The sequence below is a fragment of the Aplidium turbinatum genome, chromosome 12 (assembly GCF_918807975.1).
Source record: "Aplidium turbinatum chromosome 12, kaAplTurb1.1, whole genome shotgun sequence".
In the NCBI taxonomy this organism is placed as follows: domain Eukaryota; kingdom Metazoa; phylum Chordata; class Ascidiacea; order Aplousobranchia; family Polyclinidae; genus Aplidium; species Aplidium turbinatum.
Genome location: NC_137483.1, coordinates 6,089,625 through 6,105,680, shown reverse-complemented (window position 1 = coordinate 6,105,680; position 16,056 = coordinate 6,089,625). Strand labels below are relative to the sequence as shown.

The window sequence follows — 16,056 nt, the reverse complement described above, 5'->3', positions numbered from 1 at the left end:
CCTAATTATAATCTTTCGTTTTTGCCTCAAAATAAGATATAGGCGGCTAGGCCTACGGCACAAAATTTTGCAACACAGTACAGGCCTTAAAACTCGTTTTTTTTTTCGGCCACCATCGTGGCCTACCGGGAGCTCCTTCTCGGCGGCCAAATCTGCGTGCTTGGAGGCCAAAATACAAAATAAAAATAACGATAGCACAAGTAAATAGAATTAAACTTGAAACAATACAAAAATGATCACTTAGCGTTGTTGAAGTCTGGGCTTGGGCGACGTCCTACAATAGAATCGTTGCACCACGCAATAACTGCTTTATCGGGATTGTAATCCAGTACTGCGGGACCATCTAACGACACTCGTACGAGTGTTTCCAATGTGGCTGATTTTAAAGAAGTACGCCACTCCCCTAGAATTCTGTTTAGCAACGAAAAATAACGTTCGACATGTGTTGACGATGACGGCAAGGTAATAAAATAAGTATTTCAATGATGTGAAGGACATTACTAAAAGGAGCATAATTTTTGCAAAATATGATCAAAAAATGTATTCCCCTCGGATGTCAACTAACCTAGTTCTCCTTCCTAACTGACCTAGTTCTCCTTTTTAATGTCCGACAACATCGAATCGACATAAAAACGACAATATTGCCAGCCGATGTAAATTAGCACTTCGAATTAAGACTTTGTTAAAATAAAGGTCGCGAATTACAAACAAGACTCATAGCGCTGGTGATCGCAGATGGATATATTCCATCAATAACAAATTTTCCCGCACAATGCAACAGTGGTGAATATGACGCGCTGACCTAATTCTGCGTCACTCTTTGATACTACATATTTTCGACAGTTAATCCACGATCATTCTATTGCGAAATTATATAATTGGCCAGAAGAGACCGGCGGCCAAACTTGGCCGATTGAGGAGGTAGCACCGGCGGTCATTCAAGCACTACTTAGCGGCCATGGCCACAGGCTGCTTTAAGGCTTGACAGTAGGTTACATCATTATAACATGGCATGATGCCCTTTTTTGTGTACCGGACACTTGTAGGCTATCATTAGCCTACTCAATACATAGTGAGCTGATAGATTAGGATTGTCGCTATATCTTATCTTAAAACTTGAAGAAAAAATTGGCCTTTTAGTAAACAAAAGTGCCCTTTTTTCGTAATCTTGCCCCCCCCAGTCAAAAATCGTTCCGGCGCCCCTGATATTTGTGCATGTAAATGATTGTGTATTTATGATTCTAGTGTTTTTTTGTGAATCTAGTGTTTTTTTCGGTCAAATCTAGTACTTTTCCATGACAATAGAGTGGCAACAGTGCTTGTACAGGTATAACGGTTTTTACAGGTTTACTCAGGCTGCTGGATAAAAATAACGAAGAAGTGATACTGGAGTAAAGGGCGAAGCAGCCTGTTAAAGCCAGGGACATCTTCCAAAACATGAAACAATCGCAAAGCACTGCAAACAAGATTCAGCGATGAAACAGTTCGAGACTATCCTCCAATTTGTTCGAGTCCCCAGACAACTAGACATATCGCTGCACATGCAGAGTTTGGAATCACTCATAAAGTACTTCTTTGCCCATGATCATTTAAATTATGCACGCCTTTTACCACTTTACATTTCTACAATGCACCAAGCAGAAAAGAAGCACCCAGAGATCTGGGCAGAATTCATGAAAGGGAATTTCTGCGCATCAGTAACCAAAGGTGTTGTTGGATTTACATCAATCGGTGCAGACCACAGGATTGAACAAGAAAACGTGAACTTAAGGTTATTGGAGGCATAGTACGAATTACACAGAATCAAAAGTCACTGGACAAATACTTTCTCATCGCACCCGAAGTCTCAAATTTGCAGCATGACTTTGAGAAAAAGTACTACTCTGGTAGCAAGGCAAAGAGAACGCAGCACCACGAGCTTACAGGAGGAAAACTCTCCCGAATGACGCAAAATGCTATCAAACTCAGCGTAGTATTTCACGAGCAGAGAAACCCATGTGAATCCTTTGACGAAGATGAAATTTACAATTTGCTCACCAAAGCAGCTATGAATGAAACTGCTACCAACGACATCCTTCGGCGTGACGAGATTGGGCAACAGATTTTCGAAAGTTTTGTCACTGAACATCTTGTAGAAGGAAAACTTTCCGTGTGGGACAAAATGACCAGGAAGAAACTGTCTACATTCAAAAGCGCCAATGCAATTGCAAAAATCAGCATATGGGAGACAAGGTAATCAAAATTAAAGAAGAGCTAGGACTGTTGCAGCGGTTCATTGTAATATCAAGAAGTCGACCAGAGCTCAAGGAATGCATCGGAACGTATGAGTTTGGTGTGGTGCTGTTTGCTGTTTGCTTCAGATGGATCACTGTTTGCTTCAGATGGATCCCTCCTGCTGGCATATGATAAGGCATCAATACTTCGTCATCTTGAGAAGCTGGATACCGGTAGTAACAGACAACGGTAGGCTACAAGTTGACAGGAATGAGGTAACTGTTACTCAGCTGTCCGATAACCATTCATTCTAAGTACGTTTGACACAGCAGTTGAATATACCACTGTAGACCCACCAGATGAACTGACAACTCACCGAGTGATCATCATTGATGGGATGGCTATGGTAAACGCAGTTACCAAAACGGAACAAATGAAAACATGCCAAGACTTTGCCGAAGACTCTCTTCAGATAATTTGTAACATGGGTACACACTACACAGTATGACGAGATCAGGTTGGTGTTTGACCGGTACATCGAAACATCACTCAAGCAACAGATGCGGACAAAGAGAACCAAGGAAAAGTCAACATAGCCTATTACCACGTGAAAGACAACACTTTAATCCAGAATATTTCCCTGGAGGACTTTCTCTCAGATATCCGCACCAAAGGATAACTGACCGAGTATTTAGATGAAAAGGTTGTACATCTCCAACAACAGACTGAAAAAACTACTGGTGACATCGGAAACACAAACCAAGGTCAATGTTAATATTCCAGACTCGCTCCTGACTCACAGCCAAGAAGAGGCAGACACTTTGATTGTTCTGCACGCTCTAACTGTTTCCAATGAAACAGAATTGGTTGTCAGTTACCCAGACACAGACATCTTGTTGTTGCTCATCTACATGTATCCATACTTACCCGGGTCTACAACTTTCCTTACTGGAAAGGACAGATTGAAGAGGGACATTTGTGTGCGAAACATATACAGCAACTTGGGACCAAAACGTGCTTCTGCACTTCTAGGTTTCATGCTCTGACTGGTTTCGATATGACTGGGAGATTTGCTGGCAGAACCAAAGACTTATGCTTCAAGGCATTTATGTCTTGTGATGATGAGATCTTGGATGCACTAGCAATGCTCGGGAATGACACTGATCTTCCTGCTGATGTATGCTCGCAGTTGGAACGCTTTGTCTGTATTTTGTATCGATCCAAAATCTACACGAAAGTGAATGACCTCCGTTGGTTCCTCTTCTCCAATCGTGCAGCCGAAGGAGAAGACTTCCCACCAACTTCTGGTTCACTAGATTTGCGCATTCGTCGGGCTCATTGTGTATGCATGATTTGGAGAAAAGCTAGCAATTAGCAAAGCCCATCCCTGCCTTCCAGCACCAACTGCATTTGGTTGGACGTATGATGCATGTTCAAGTCACGTCACGCCAGATCGTTGTTTAAATCCACCAATTGCAACTCATAAAGTGCGGGTGTAAACGTGGATGCGAAGGAAGGTGCAACTGCCACAAGAACAATATTCCATGTACAGAAGTGTGGGGCTGTGGTCTCAGCTGTAAAAACAAAACTATCCAACCAGTGATAAATGAAGACTGAAAATTTTGAAGATGAATTGCTTTCTTTGACATTCAATAAATATTATAAATTCCGTAGATGTCGGTTGTTAACGATAACTGCCATTTAATCAGAAGGCCTAAGACTTCTTACATCTTTCGCGTGTAATACGACTTAAAGGATCGAACATTAATTCAAGTTTCATTGTATTTAGATCCGTTCATTGGCTTTCTAGTTGCGCATTCTTTGTGAAAAATGCATGCATTTAAGTTAATACAGTTATTGGTGCAAAGTTACAAAATTACGTAGGTAGCTTAGCATACATTTCGGGTGCGCGGGGTATTTTGAATAACATTTTAAAATTTGGCACTTGTATGTCATATATGTAACCTGAATTCGATGATTCCATTAGATTTCCTGTCTCAGAAAACATATATTTAGATATTTTATTTGTAATTGTAGCCTATATACATACTTGCAAAAATATTGCTTAATCATTGTTATGCCCCATTTTGGACGCCATCTTGGATTTCGTGCCCCAAAAATGTTCAGAAAAAATGCCACCCTAATTTTTTTTTAAACTTATCACGTTTTCTTTCAAAAACAAGTGAGTTTTTGCTTTTAACAAAAAAAAAACACGAAATTACAAATATGCCTACGCTTTTTGCATTGTCCATTCATTTTATAAATTTTGTCTGATCCGTCCCTAACTTTTTCCTAGCTCCGCTACTGCACTGTCACCGTTTTTACTATTTTTTTCAAAAAAATCTTAGAGTTGTTTCTTCTTTATCCCTGATTCAACAGTCAACACTTCCAAGAGCATACCACCACTATGTTAGTTGTAACATTTACTTATAACATTTACTTTCTTGACAGTGGCCCAATAGATAGATAAATTTACGCTGTTGGAAAGTAGCCTACTGGTTTTAGGCATTCACTGCATTTAGTTTAACCTCTAGGTATCGTTGCGTGTTTTAATTCTGATTCTTGCTGCTTTACTTTACTCATTTTATCAGTATGTTTTTGTGTTGTGCCATCGTTGCTGAACAGGTTGTGTTAACCTGTTTTAGCCACCTTGATAAAGTCAGTCGTGCTGACTGACGAAACGTCGGAAATACAAAAGCTAGTTATCATCTTTAACATCACGAGGTAACCTAGCATATAGTCACCAGAAGAACGCAAACTAATTTTATTACCAAATGCCTGGTGAACAGTCTCTCTCTGTTTTTATTTACTTATTTTTTAACAAATAGCATAAAATAACAGTTTTTTGATTTCACGTCTATTAATAACCCTCTAGGGCCTAGGCTAATGAAAACATAAAGTGGCCCACAACCCCATAAACAGAAGTAAAATAAAAGAATAAAGCCCTGATTATTTAGTTGTGAGGGATGTTCAGCCACGGTTGTGTTTTGAGGGAGATCTCATTTTTGTTGAGTGTGTGATGCAATGATTTATATGTTGCATGAAAAAAACATTTTATTAGTTATGACTATGATTTGGTGACAGACGTCTATTTTGACACACTTAATAATTTTTGTCGTATCCAGGCTTGCGCCCGGTGATTGAAGATTTAGATGAATTGGACGGGAAAGCAAGGAAGCCAATCTTCGTGACCACCTTCAGGCATGCCTTTAAGTGTCCTGTTAAAGACAGCCGCATGCTCTTGAGCGGTGTCAAATCGGCGCCCTTTAGAACATCTTTCCAGGGCTCTCACCACTCGGCAATGTAGCTGACAAACTTACTAACTAACTAAACTTACTAAAATATATTCAAACGGCATGTTTTTTAACACAAACGAAAACGTTGCTTTTTGCACATTTGCTTTTAGGAGTATTTAAATAAGCGAAAACTTTTTAACTGTTTGCAAATGTCAAAAGTCTTTCACAATCTCATCTCGATATTTATGGTATTATGATTGAAAACATTTGCTACGCCTAGGTCTATTCGAATTTTGACAATCATGTTTTGGCAAAAAATAGTTAATTTTAAAATAAACATTAAAACAAGGTTAAAACTGGATATAAAAAATAGCTTAAGGGTCTAACTATTGAATCGAAGTTTCATGTCCTAGAACCCAGAAAATTGCTACAATTCAGCTTTGTTTAGTTACTCTCAAAAAGTTGCACACTTTCCCCATTTTAGAGGAACGTGTGACTAAGGCTGTACAAAACGAATGTGTACGTTGAAACGATAAACTTAAATTAAACAAACAAGCAAATATTTTAAAATGTTTTTGTTTCAATAATGGTATCTCGAGTGGTTAAATGCTGACCCCCTGTAGACCCACTATTGAGTCAAACCGTAGCCTACCTAATCTGAACAAAAATGGTTAAACAACCAATCTTTGTTTCCAAAAAAAAAAGAGTGAAGCAAGTTTATTACTCTTCGTTTTACTTCAAGTTGAAGTGGTAGTAGTGCTTTTTTACCGATTTTGAGAGCAGAAATGTCAAAATTCTTCCGATTTCTATTCCACGATTGCGACAACCCTATAATACAGAGTGTAGAAGTAGAGCAAGGATCTCATACTCTCGACCCGCGAGGACGTTTTGGTGCGGCCCGCGATGCATTTTTGAAATTTCAAACATTTAACAATTAAAATTCACTCTTATTCACTATTCACTTAACAAGATAAAATTTCACTCTAAAATTGCTCAGAAAATCTGAAAATGTCTATCAAACTTCACCCGGCTTTTTAAGCGCTAGCCTGCTGTGGCGCAACTGTGGCCTTTATTGCGTTCTTACTGTATTATTTTGTTTATTGATTGGGGATGAAGATGAGCTGTTTTATCAGCATCGACAACGCACGGGTAGGCTATAAATAATTGACACGGCGAGACGAGCACAATAAACACAGCTTCAAAGACTTCAAAGAGACCGGCCTGCAACAACCCCTGTGGCAGGGAGCGGCGTGTTTTTGGAGTGGCGTTGCCCCCGGGGAGAAGGTCCATCAGCTTAGGCTGCAGGGGCCAGGTTGGGGAGATGAGGTACCTGTGGAAAGAGAAGAGATTGTAAATCGAAAACTCTGTAGGACGTGTAAACAAAATTAAAAAATCGGAACAGGCCAGGGAGACTGGCTTAACTTTCCGCGATGCAAAAAAGTATTGCGGCCCTCGGGCTAATTAGCCTATACGTATTCAGAGCAATTAGAGTTTGAGACCCTTGGAATAGAGTATAGAACCACACGTTCTAGTCTTTGATTGAAGATATTATTGTGTTTGATTAGCACCAGTTGTTACAATCAACCAAGACTTGACAGTTGTCAAAGGCAATGATTTGACGTTAACCTGTGACTATGATGACGCTTTTCCGGTGGGAGGTACATCAATCATTTATGTTGATGGTGTTGGCAAAGAAATTAAAAAGGTGAGTCATCATCAACCAAAAAGAATTTGGAATTCAAAAGTTTGACATTTGCATTTCAGAACAAATTACAGATTAGTTTCACAAAAAAGTAGAGGAAAAAGTTATCAGAATTGTGATTAGGTCTATAATTTTTTTCAGGGTGAATCGATCATGCGGTTCAGATTGCAGGAAGCGGACAACAATATGCAAGTTTACTGTCAAGCTGTGACGCCATACACGAAAATATACAACGAAAGTGGACGATCTCCCTACTATACGGTTGATGTTTTATGTGAGTGTTAGGCTACAACCTTTGACAAGTGCAACCTGGTAACTTGGTTCAAAAGCGGAAGTACAATATCAACTTCAAAAACGAAGAATGCTGCTGTTTATTAACTTACATAATATCACATGTAGAGCTGTTTTTCCGATTGAAAAAGTTATTCTATTTAACCTGCCTAACTCTTTTTGCAAAGGCGATTGAAGTTCACTTTTTGTCATCTTCAAATTGAATCTTTGATGCAGATTCTCCTTATCAAGATTCTTTCACTCAGTGCAGTTGGTTTTCTAACATGACTGGACTGTGTAAGATTCCATTTCGCTCCAATCCAAAAGCTATATCTGTTGCTTTGCTGAAGAAAAATGTTGGTATGTAGCCTTAGTGTAAGCCAGCTTCTCGTTTCGCTGATAAATAACTGTAATTAACTTAACTTATTTATGCAAATAACTAATATGCTAATAACTAATATATTAACTAATTAACTTAATATGCAATTAATCAATTAACTTATTTCTGCAAAATTTAATACAGTGAACCCTGCTTCATCCGGCCACATCGGAATCAAGCCAAACTTGCCCGCTAAAGCGAGTGGTTTAATTAAACGTGAGCCGATTAAGCTAGGTGGTCTGTATTCTGTATATGATAAAGTTGATAACAAAAACGCCATCGTTCATGAATCTTTGTTGTCCGTGATTTTAGCCTACCCACAAAAACAATTTCTATTCAGAGAGGAACGTATCAAGTTTTACGTTAAGTAGGTCGAATAAACCCTGCAACTTTAATGTTTTTCTACGTTCTATACCTGTTGATAAAATGTTCAAAAAATTGGTCATGCCTGCTGCGATAAAAGTTAAGCTTGTCTCATGCTAGTCCATAGGCTACCATCACCGCTTTATGGATAACTGACAGCACACCAATAATGTAGGTGACTGTAATGGAAAGTTCACTATAATAAAGTACAAAAATTAATCAAATAAAACTTTAATGAAGTATAGACCTACTGAGCTGAGCAAACAGTAGTAAAACAGCAGAGATTTCAGAAAGGCTCTTAGAAGAAGTATTCCATGGTTTGCCAACAGTAATCCGTCTACACTTCACAGTTGAAAATGGAAAGGTCATTGTTATAGTCCAGGGGTGGGGAACTTATTTAGTATTGCGGGCCACATAAAATGAGAAATAACACACACTCGGCCCACTAAAAATTTCGAAATTTTGTCCAATCTTTCTGGAACATTCTGCCTTCATCACCAATCTTTCTTTTCTTTCCATAAGCCATTATAAAACGTAAAATTTTGCTAATTTGAGAAGTAGGCAACTCTGCAAAACACTTTTCACGAATGGCATAACTGACAGATTAACAATAACTGGTCACATTGCGACGTACACAGTGTGACGTACACACTGTTGTTACAATGGCCTTCTAATATGGATTAACTAGTCATAGAAGGCCATTCGCAATATACAGAGAATGCAGAGCCTACTCTTTTTTGAGCTGTTGTTTCAATATATTTTGAGTAAAGAAATTTTGACGCGGGCCACATGGAACAGTCACGCGGGCCGCAGGTTCCTCACCCCTGTTATAGTCCAAGCAGCATTGCATTGCAATACATCGACAGAGCCAAGTTAATATATGCCTGGTATCATCAATATTCCCGGGCCCTCAAAACAACACACTGCTAAAAAATACACCATAGCAAAAATATCTGCAACGTTTTTTTAACATCCTATGGGACTCTTGGAAAGGCTTTGTGCTCCTAAAAGGATCTCCTGCCCGGGTTTAAAAGTACTCCTGGATTTTCCTGCCAACGCTGGCCTACTGTGCATCGACAAATTATCAAGCTGTTGATACAACGTTAGATTACCGGCGATAATAATGATATTATATTTCAGGATTCACAGAAAAAGTTGAGCATGAATATTTTATCAAAGAATTTGGAAATTTGCAAACTTTTTACTTTATAAAGAATCAGGTGAACTTTATCACTAAAGCATTAGTTTCAAAATGTGTAAATAATTTACGAAGTAGCGTATGTCACGTTAGTAGCCTGTGTCGGTAGTTAGGCTACTTCACTGCAATTATTCTAGCGAATCACTTTATGAATATGCTGCCTTTATAGGTTAGCCTACCAGTGAGTTCTTTGCCTAAAGCCAGCTTCAAATATTACTGTTTCTTCTGCTTGTATCTTTGTAAGTTTTATTGTTGTTTATGCCACAACATTTTATGAAAACCAGCATGCCTGTACTCAGGGCCGGATTTAGACCATGAGAGGCCCTAGGCTACTCCATTTGTGAGGCCCCTCCATATTTTTGAGCTCAGAATTTCTCTCTAAACAACATCACATGTCATTGCTTAAATGTTAAAAATATGAGTGCATTAAGCTCTTCGTTCTTTTCATTTTCCACATTCACGGGTGCAAATTTTTAATCAAAAGAATAAAAATTTAGTTAAGGAAGTTTTGCTTTAAATCTCTTTGATCAAACAACCGTTACAATAATTGTAAGGTTTTTTTACAAGGATATAAGAAATAGTTACAGCCATCAAACAAAGAGAGATTTTGCTTTTGTCAAAGCAAAAGTTAATCAAAATTTATCTGTGTGTGTTTGTCACTCTCAATGCACAGAATGCTCGGTGCGGACAACCTTTTTTGACACATTGACATTGTCGATCTCAGTTTATTTTTGATGCTTTTGAGCCTTGAGAAAGATCTCTCTCCTGAGCAGTTAGTGACCATTAAGCTTAGAAACAGTCTTAATATTGCTTCCACATTATGAAAGGCAGGGTTAATTTTTTCCTTGCACATAGTTTCATAAAGTTCTCCATGAGAAGGAAATGGATTGCTCTTCTGTACCGGTAAGCCGTTGGTTTTGTGTTTGCCTCACGTACAAATGAAAATGTAGAAGTTCATCAGTAAGTTTCGGGTCAACATCTTCCAGATACCCTTCCTTTAAAAACTTTTAAACCTTGGTTGTCCATTTTCAGTTTTAGCCAAAACTCTGGTGGGCTGAGGTTATCGCTATCATGGAGAGCATTGCACGCTTGAGGCAAAGCTCGCTATTCTTCTTGCAATTCATCTAAATCTTTTTCGCTAACAACAGAAGGAAAGTTGATGATTCTACTCTCGAAATTAAAAAAAAAAAAAAAACTAGATTCTCGTAATTATTGCCTTTATTGTAATGCAAACGACGCAATAATGACTGTTTACAACGCGGTTGAAACCAGTTGTGTATAGAATTTTTTGCTCTGAAAAGCTTGATATATACAGTATATACTTTAGGTAGGGTTTAAACTTGCCAAGTTTTTAAAAGAATTACAAACTTTGAAACCGAATTTCGAGGCCCATGGACGCTGAGGCCCTGCCTAAGGCCCTGCTTCAGCCTGCTTAGCCTATTGGTAAATCCGGCCCTGCCTGTACTACACCCATATAAAGGTGTATGAAAGTACGGAAAAAGTTAACAGTAAAAAAATTGCATAAGCCTATAGCGTAGCAACGAAAATATAACGAGTATACTTAACTCTTCTGTAGTCTATATAGTTCCGTAACCAAGACTAAACATTAAACCTAATACCTTGTCTGTAAAGTAGCTATCTATTTCACTTATAATAGCCTACCAAGTCCATCTATTATAATCCTTCTAAAAGCAAACTGTCTGTCGGTGCGATCGTTGTACTCAACGTTGCTTTTTATCAAGTCATTCAACATGGTGAATGCATCGTAGGCTACCAGATTTTGATGATCCCTGTATTCTAACGGTCACGTTGGTCGTCTTGATTTGTGTCGAAACGCGCTATCTGACGAGACATCTTCTGGCTTTAAGTTTCTAATTCTGTGATCAGCTATACTTTGTGATGGTTATGATCCTAAAAAGCAACAAATTTATGTCATAATCAAAAATATTAATAAATTACTTCGTGCACAATGTGTTGCCAAGACGACGACGACGACGACGATTACAATTGGTATATCCGCTACTTTTTGAAGCGATGATGATGGAACCACGTATTTTAGAGACAACCAGTTTTTCTGAAACGCTGTGGCTGCACAGCTTCTGCCAATAATATCATCTAACAACTACAATAGACGTAACCGCCTACCAATTAGCAGAGATGTACGTATACGCCACAACTTTTTGTTTACGCTAACGCTTACGGCCACATTTTTTTGGATAGTTGTCGCTTGAGGCTACGCCGTAAAATTTTCGCGGTATTTTAGCGCATAGCATCAACGCATACTTTTTAATGTCTTTTTCGCTACAACACGCCAATACCTTCCAGCGCTGCAGTTGAAAGAATGTTTTCAATGGGCAAAGACATATTGGAACCAAAACGCAGCAAAATGTCAGATAAACACTTTCAGATGCTTGTGTTTCTTCGTGGAAATTCAGAATAAAGCTTGTTTGTTTCGAGTGATTTATACCGTGTGAATGTTTGGCACCTAGCAAACAAAATGAGTTTACGCTAGTGTATGCGCTGACGCTGCCAACTTTTTTTATAAGTTACGTTGACGCATACGGCGTATGGTTTTTCGAACGGTTGCGTTTACGCTGACGGCGTCAATATTTTTTGTATGCGCGTACATCACTGCCAATTAGGCACAACTATATACCAAATGCAAACAGAAATCATGTGCTGTTCAAGACTTGTAAAACTGTGTTGGTGAAACTAGGAACTGTTTAAGTATTACGTGGTGTAATTTTTTTAGTTTTCTGCCAACCCCACATATGACGTCAATGTGACGTTATAACTAATTCAACATGACTAATAGGCAACCTTTCTCAAAGAATCGTATTTCAGTTAAAATTATTCAAAATTACAAAAAGCTACAGTTGGGACGAATGAAATAATAACGATTACTGAGTTGTAATTAACTTGGATTTTCGTGTGGATTTACTTTATATTGTAAAGACGAAAGTCGTAATGGTTTTAAATAACTAATGAAGCATATTCCAGTTACAGTACCGTTACATTTACATATGCAAAAAGTGACAGGTTTTGTACATGAAAACACAAAACATAATTTAGTAGATGCATACTGTACTTTATAGTCGGCTGCGTAGCCGAGTGGAGAAAACGTCTGCGTGACTTTCGAAAGGACGTGGGTTCGACACCGCTTCAGAGCACGCGGCTGTGTCTCTACAAAGACACTAAATGACAAGTCCAAATAAGGGGAGCAGCTGACTCGAAGACTATATGTCACTTCGCTGCTTCCTGTCTTCTGTTGCATCGCATCTGTGATCGCAGTGTACTGTATGACTGTATGTTATCGCAATGGGCGCAAATAAAAGCATGATTATTGTTATAGAATCCCCAAATGCTTTGTTTCAGGTATCGACAAGCGATAGTGGTACGTACGGTTTGATGCTACGGACTGCCCTGCCCCCATTCAACCACACGATCGTGTTCGAGGTTACCGTGCAGAATCAACCACCAGCTGGAATTTTCATTATTGCACTTAGTATTGTTGGATCATTGTCAGCTATATTGATAGTTACCATCTTAGTGATGTGTTTCAAACAAAAATGGAGAAATAACACCGCCACAGGTAACATAGCATGATGGTTGATGGGTCATATTATTTTTCACACTATATAATAAATTTATAATATTGTTGATTATACATTTGTATGTGAAGTGGTAGGTATGCGTGAAATTGTACACATATGTCTTTGCAGGTGAACACACAGTTTTGAAGTTCAACAAAGGAAAAGGTGGTGATCGAGTAAGAATATTTCTTTACTTATGTTGTATTTTTCTTAAATAACTTGCGTTGGATCAATTACATAATTTTCAGTTCAATTACTTTTATTTTCTTACGTTTAAGAACGGTAACCTAGTGATAAATCTTATACAGATTGATACATCTTTGTCTCAAATGAAACGAATAAAACAAAAAGAATAGGCTACATACAAATGGTAGTGGGAAGACCAAGCATAATCAAGAAAACTTTGATAGGCTAATGTTTAGTGTTGTTGTAGTGACTAGTGAGTGTTGTAGTGAGTAGCCCTAATGAGTGAGTAGAGTAGCCTACTGAGTAACTATTTCAATTGTCATTTCAATTTTTTTCTTTTAAGTTTTCGGAAAAAAATCAAAGCAAAACAGTACGACATGTAAAAAGGGTTTTAACCTAAACACAACATATAAATTTATATTTATTTAACTGAAACCTACTTTATTTTTCTCCCTATGCAGAAAGCAATGGCTGAATCCAACATCTATCTTACACCCATCTCAGGTAAAAGTCTTTGTTATGAAAAGAAATATTTTCAACCATGATCAATATGATTAATCATATAATAATCAATTGATTATGTATCTGACTTCTGCATGAAGGATTAAAAAAGTAACTGTAGGCTATAGATTTGCAATGCATTACGCTGTGCATCATTGAATTGTAAGCGTATTTGTAAGCGTAAGCGAATAGAAAGCATCATTGAATAGTAAGCGTATTCTTAGTATAAATAGAAACAAAAACTGGTTGGAGTCATTAGCCTACTTACTTTTTGCGTCTCTCTAGTAGGCTACCTGCTTGACTGAGTATGCAGTTGTTCTCTAATACATCAAATTGCTTAACTTATCTTTTATATTTCATAATTATCCATAATTTGAAACCTTACTAGACATGTATAAAACATATCTAAGACGTATACAAACAATTTTATCTCATAAGATGTAGAGCTATTGATTTCACATGTCTAAATTACGGTAGGTCTTCACCACCAGAAACAAACAATGAAGGGTAACAGTCATTCCCTAAAGAAAAACGCCAACGAGAAGCCACCCCCTTTACCAGTAGCTAGTAAGTTGTCAGTTTTTTTCCTTATTAAAAACAAATTTTGTCTTTTGTTTTGCAAAAAAAAAAAAATTGTGTAATATTGTTGTGTGCCTATATTTAATCTATAAATTGTCTTTGGCGGCGATAAAGGCAATAAGGCGGTAAGCACTATGGATCAAGATACCGTTTCAGAAGATGTGTGTTTGAGAAGAATTTATTGTATTCCATTTCCATTAATACTGAGATACACTTAACTAAGGCTGTCTAGCTGATAGGCTACATTAAATATTTTGTTTTCAGGAAGTACTTCAAAACAAGCCAATTTTCCAGTTGAAGGTACTCTTTGACTTTGTTGTTGGTTTTGTATTGTTTAAAACGAAGAAAATTAAGTAAAGTGTACACTGTACAAGAGTGTACATGCACTACTGTGTGCTGCTGTGCGTTTTTATCTAGCCTTGTATCCATTGCAACTACGTGTTGCTTTCAGCGTTTTACGTCATTTATTTGTTGTTCAGATACAGGTGGGTACATGGAATTTCCTTCTTCTTCGAGAATTGCCAAAGTAAGTTAGAGGCTTTTTATCTTTATTCAGATATAAACTTTTACAGACCATCTACGATGAAAACTTTGGCCAAAATCTATTGATAAATTGACATTTTCAGAATCAATTTCATCTTGCTTCATCAACTGTTTTGTTGTTAAAGTAAGCGTTGGTATAGCTGTAGTAAAGTATAATCCGTAGGCTATGATTACATGTCATCATACCAAAAGCTTGCAATCTGTACCGGTCAAGTTTGATCGATTATAATATCGCACAGGCACCTCTGGCATCCGCGCAGTCCAGGAATTTTGCACCCAATAATGAAGCAGGTAACATCCAACTTCTTTTAGTTCCACAAAAATCTTTAGTTTGGTTTCGTTTCGAACCGCTAATTACCAAACAAAACTTTTGTTCTGCTTCAATAAAAATCCTTCAAATGCATCGAAGGTCAGCAATGCTAAGATGGTAGATGGCTTGCCAACAAAAATAAGAACTGTAACTTTTCAGTAATATTAAAAATTTTGCAACTAATTGCATGGCTGCTGTATCATGCCAATGAATGGGGCATCTATAAAAAGTCTGGGAAGAGAACCATAACTTACGAGCAAAATGGTTGGAAAGCCATCTAATCAAAAAATAAGGAGCTCAAGAACAGGAATTTAGTATCTAAATTTTGGGCTCTTCATTTTTTGATTAAATTTACCATAATTACATTTTGAAAAAACATTACAAGAATGATAGAATGATGAAAGAAGCCATTCAGAGGCTAAACGTTGGCTTTGAGAATCGAACGAGCATGTTTCCAGAAATTGTTGACAGTTTTGCCTTATATGCTTTTAAAAAATATTGTTTTTGTTTGTTTGAAGAGCTCGTCATCATGTACCATTAGATCCGCTATTGTTTGTGATAGTTGCTGAATTTGAGACTTTAATCGTATTATAATGCAATAATTTGATATTGTAGAAAGAATCGAAGCTAAGAAGAATCTAAAAGAAGACAAATGTCAATGAAGACGCAAGATATTATCAACAGGACATTTTTAATATAAATTTGTATATTTTTCTTGGGTAGGCCTGCCCTACAATGTAAACAACAGCATCTGTAGGTGATGATGAAATGGGACAATTACTTATGTTGACAACAACAATAATTGACAATTACTTGACGACAATGACAATACCAACGATGATCCCACACGTCTATAGCTTCCTTCAATGCAAGGGGAGATTTAATGAAATAAAAAAATAAACCAAACGCTTTGTCAATATAACCTTGTTAATATAATCTAAAAATATAATCCAGTTCATATATTATGCTCATGGTAATCTGG

At 37.5% G+C, this 16,056-nt stretch overlaps 1 protein-coding gene across 1 annotated transcript; it reads left to right on the top strand.

Moving 5' to 3' along the window:
• The first annotated feature begins 3,271 nt into the window (after positions 1-3,271).
• Positions 3,272-15,716, top strand: LOC145780532 (uncharacterized). The gene is made up of 12 exons (XM_082592158.1): positions 3,272-3,521; positions 7,016-7,155; positions 7,294-7,426; positions 7,660-7,782; positions 9,305-9,384; positions 12,738-12,954; positions 13,085-13,131; positions 13,603-13,645; positions 14,120-14,209; positions 14,486-14,521; positions 14,701-14,747; positions 15,690-15,716. The coding sequence occupies exons 1-12, from the start codon at positions 3,272-3,274 to the stop codon at positions 15,714-15,716; spliced, it is 1,233 nt and encodes a 410-aa protein (XP_082448284.1).
• The last annotated feature ends 340 nt before the right edge of the window (positions 15,717-16,056 follow it).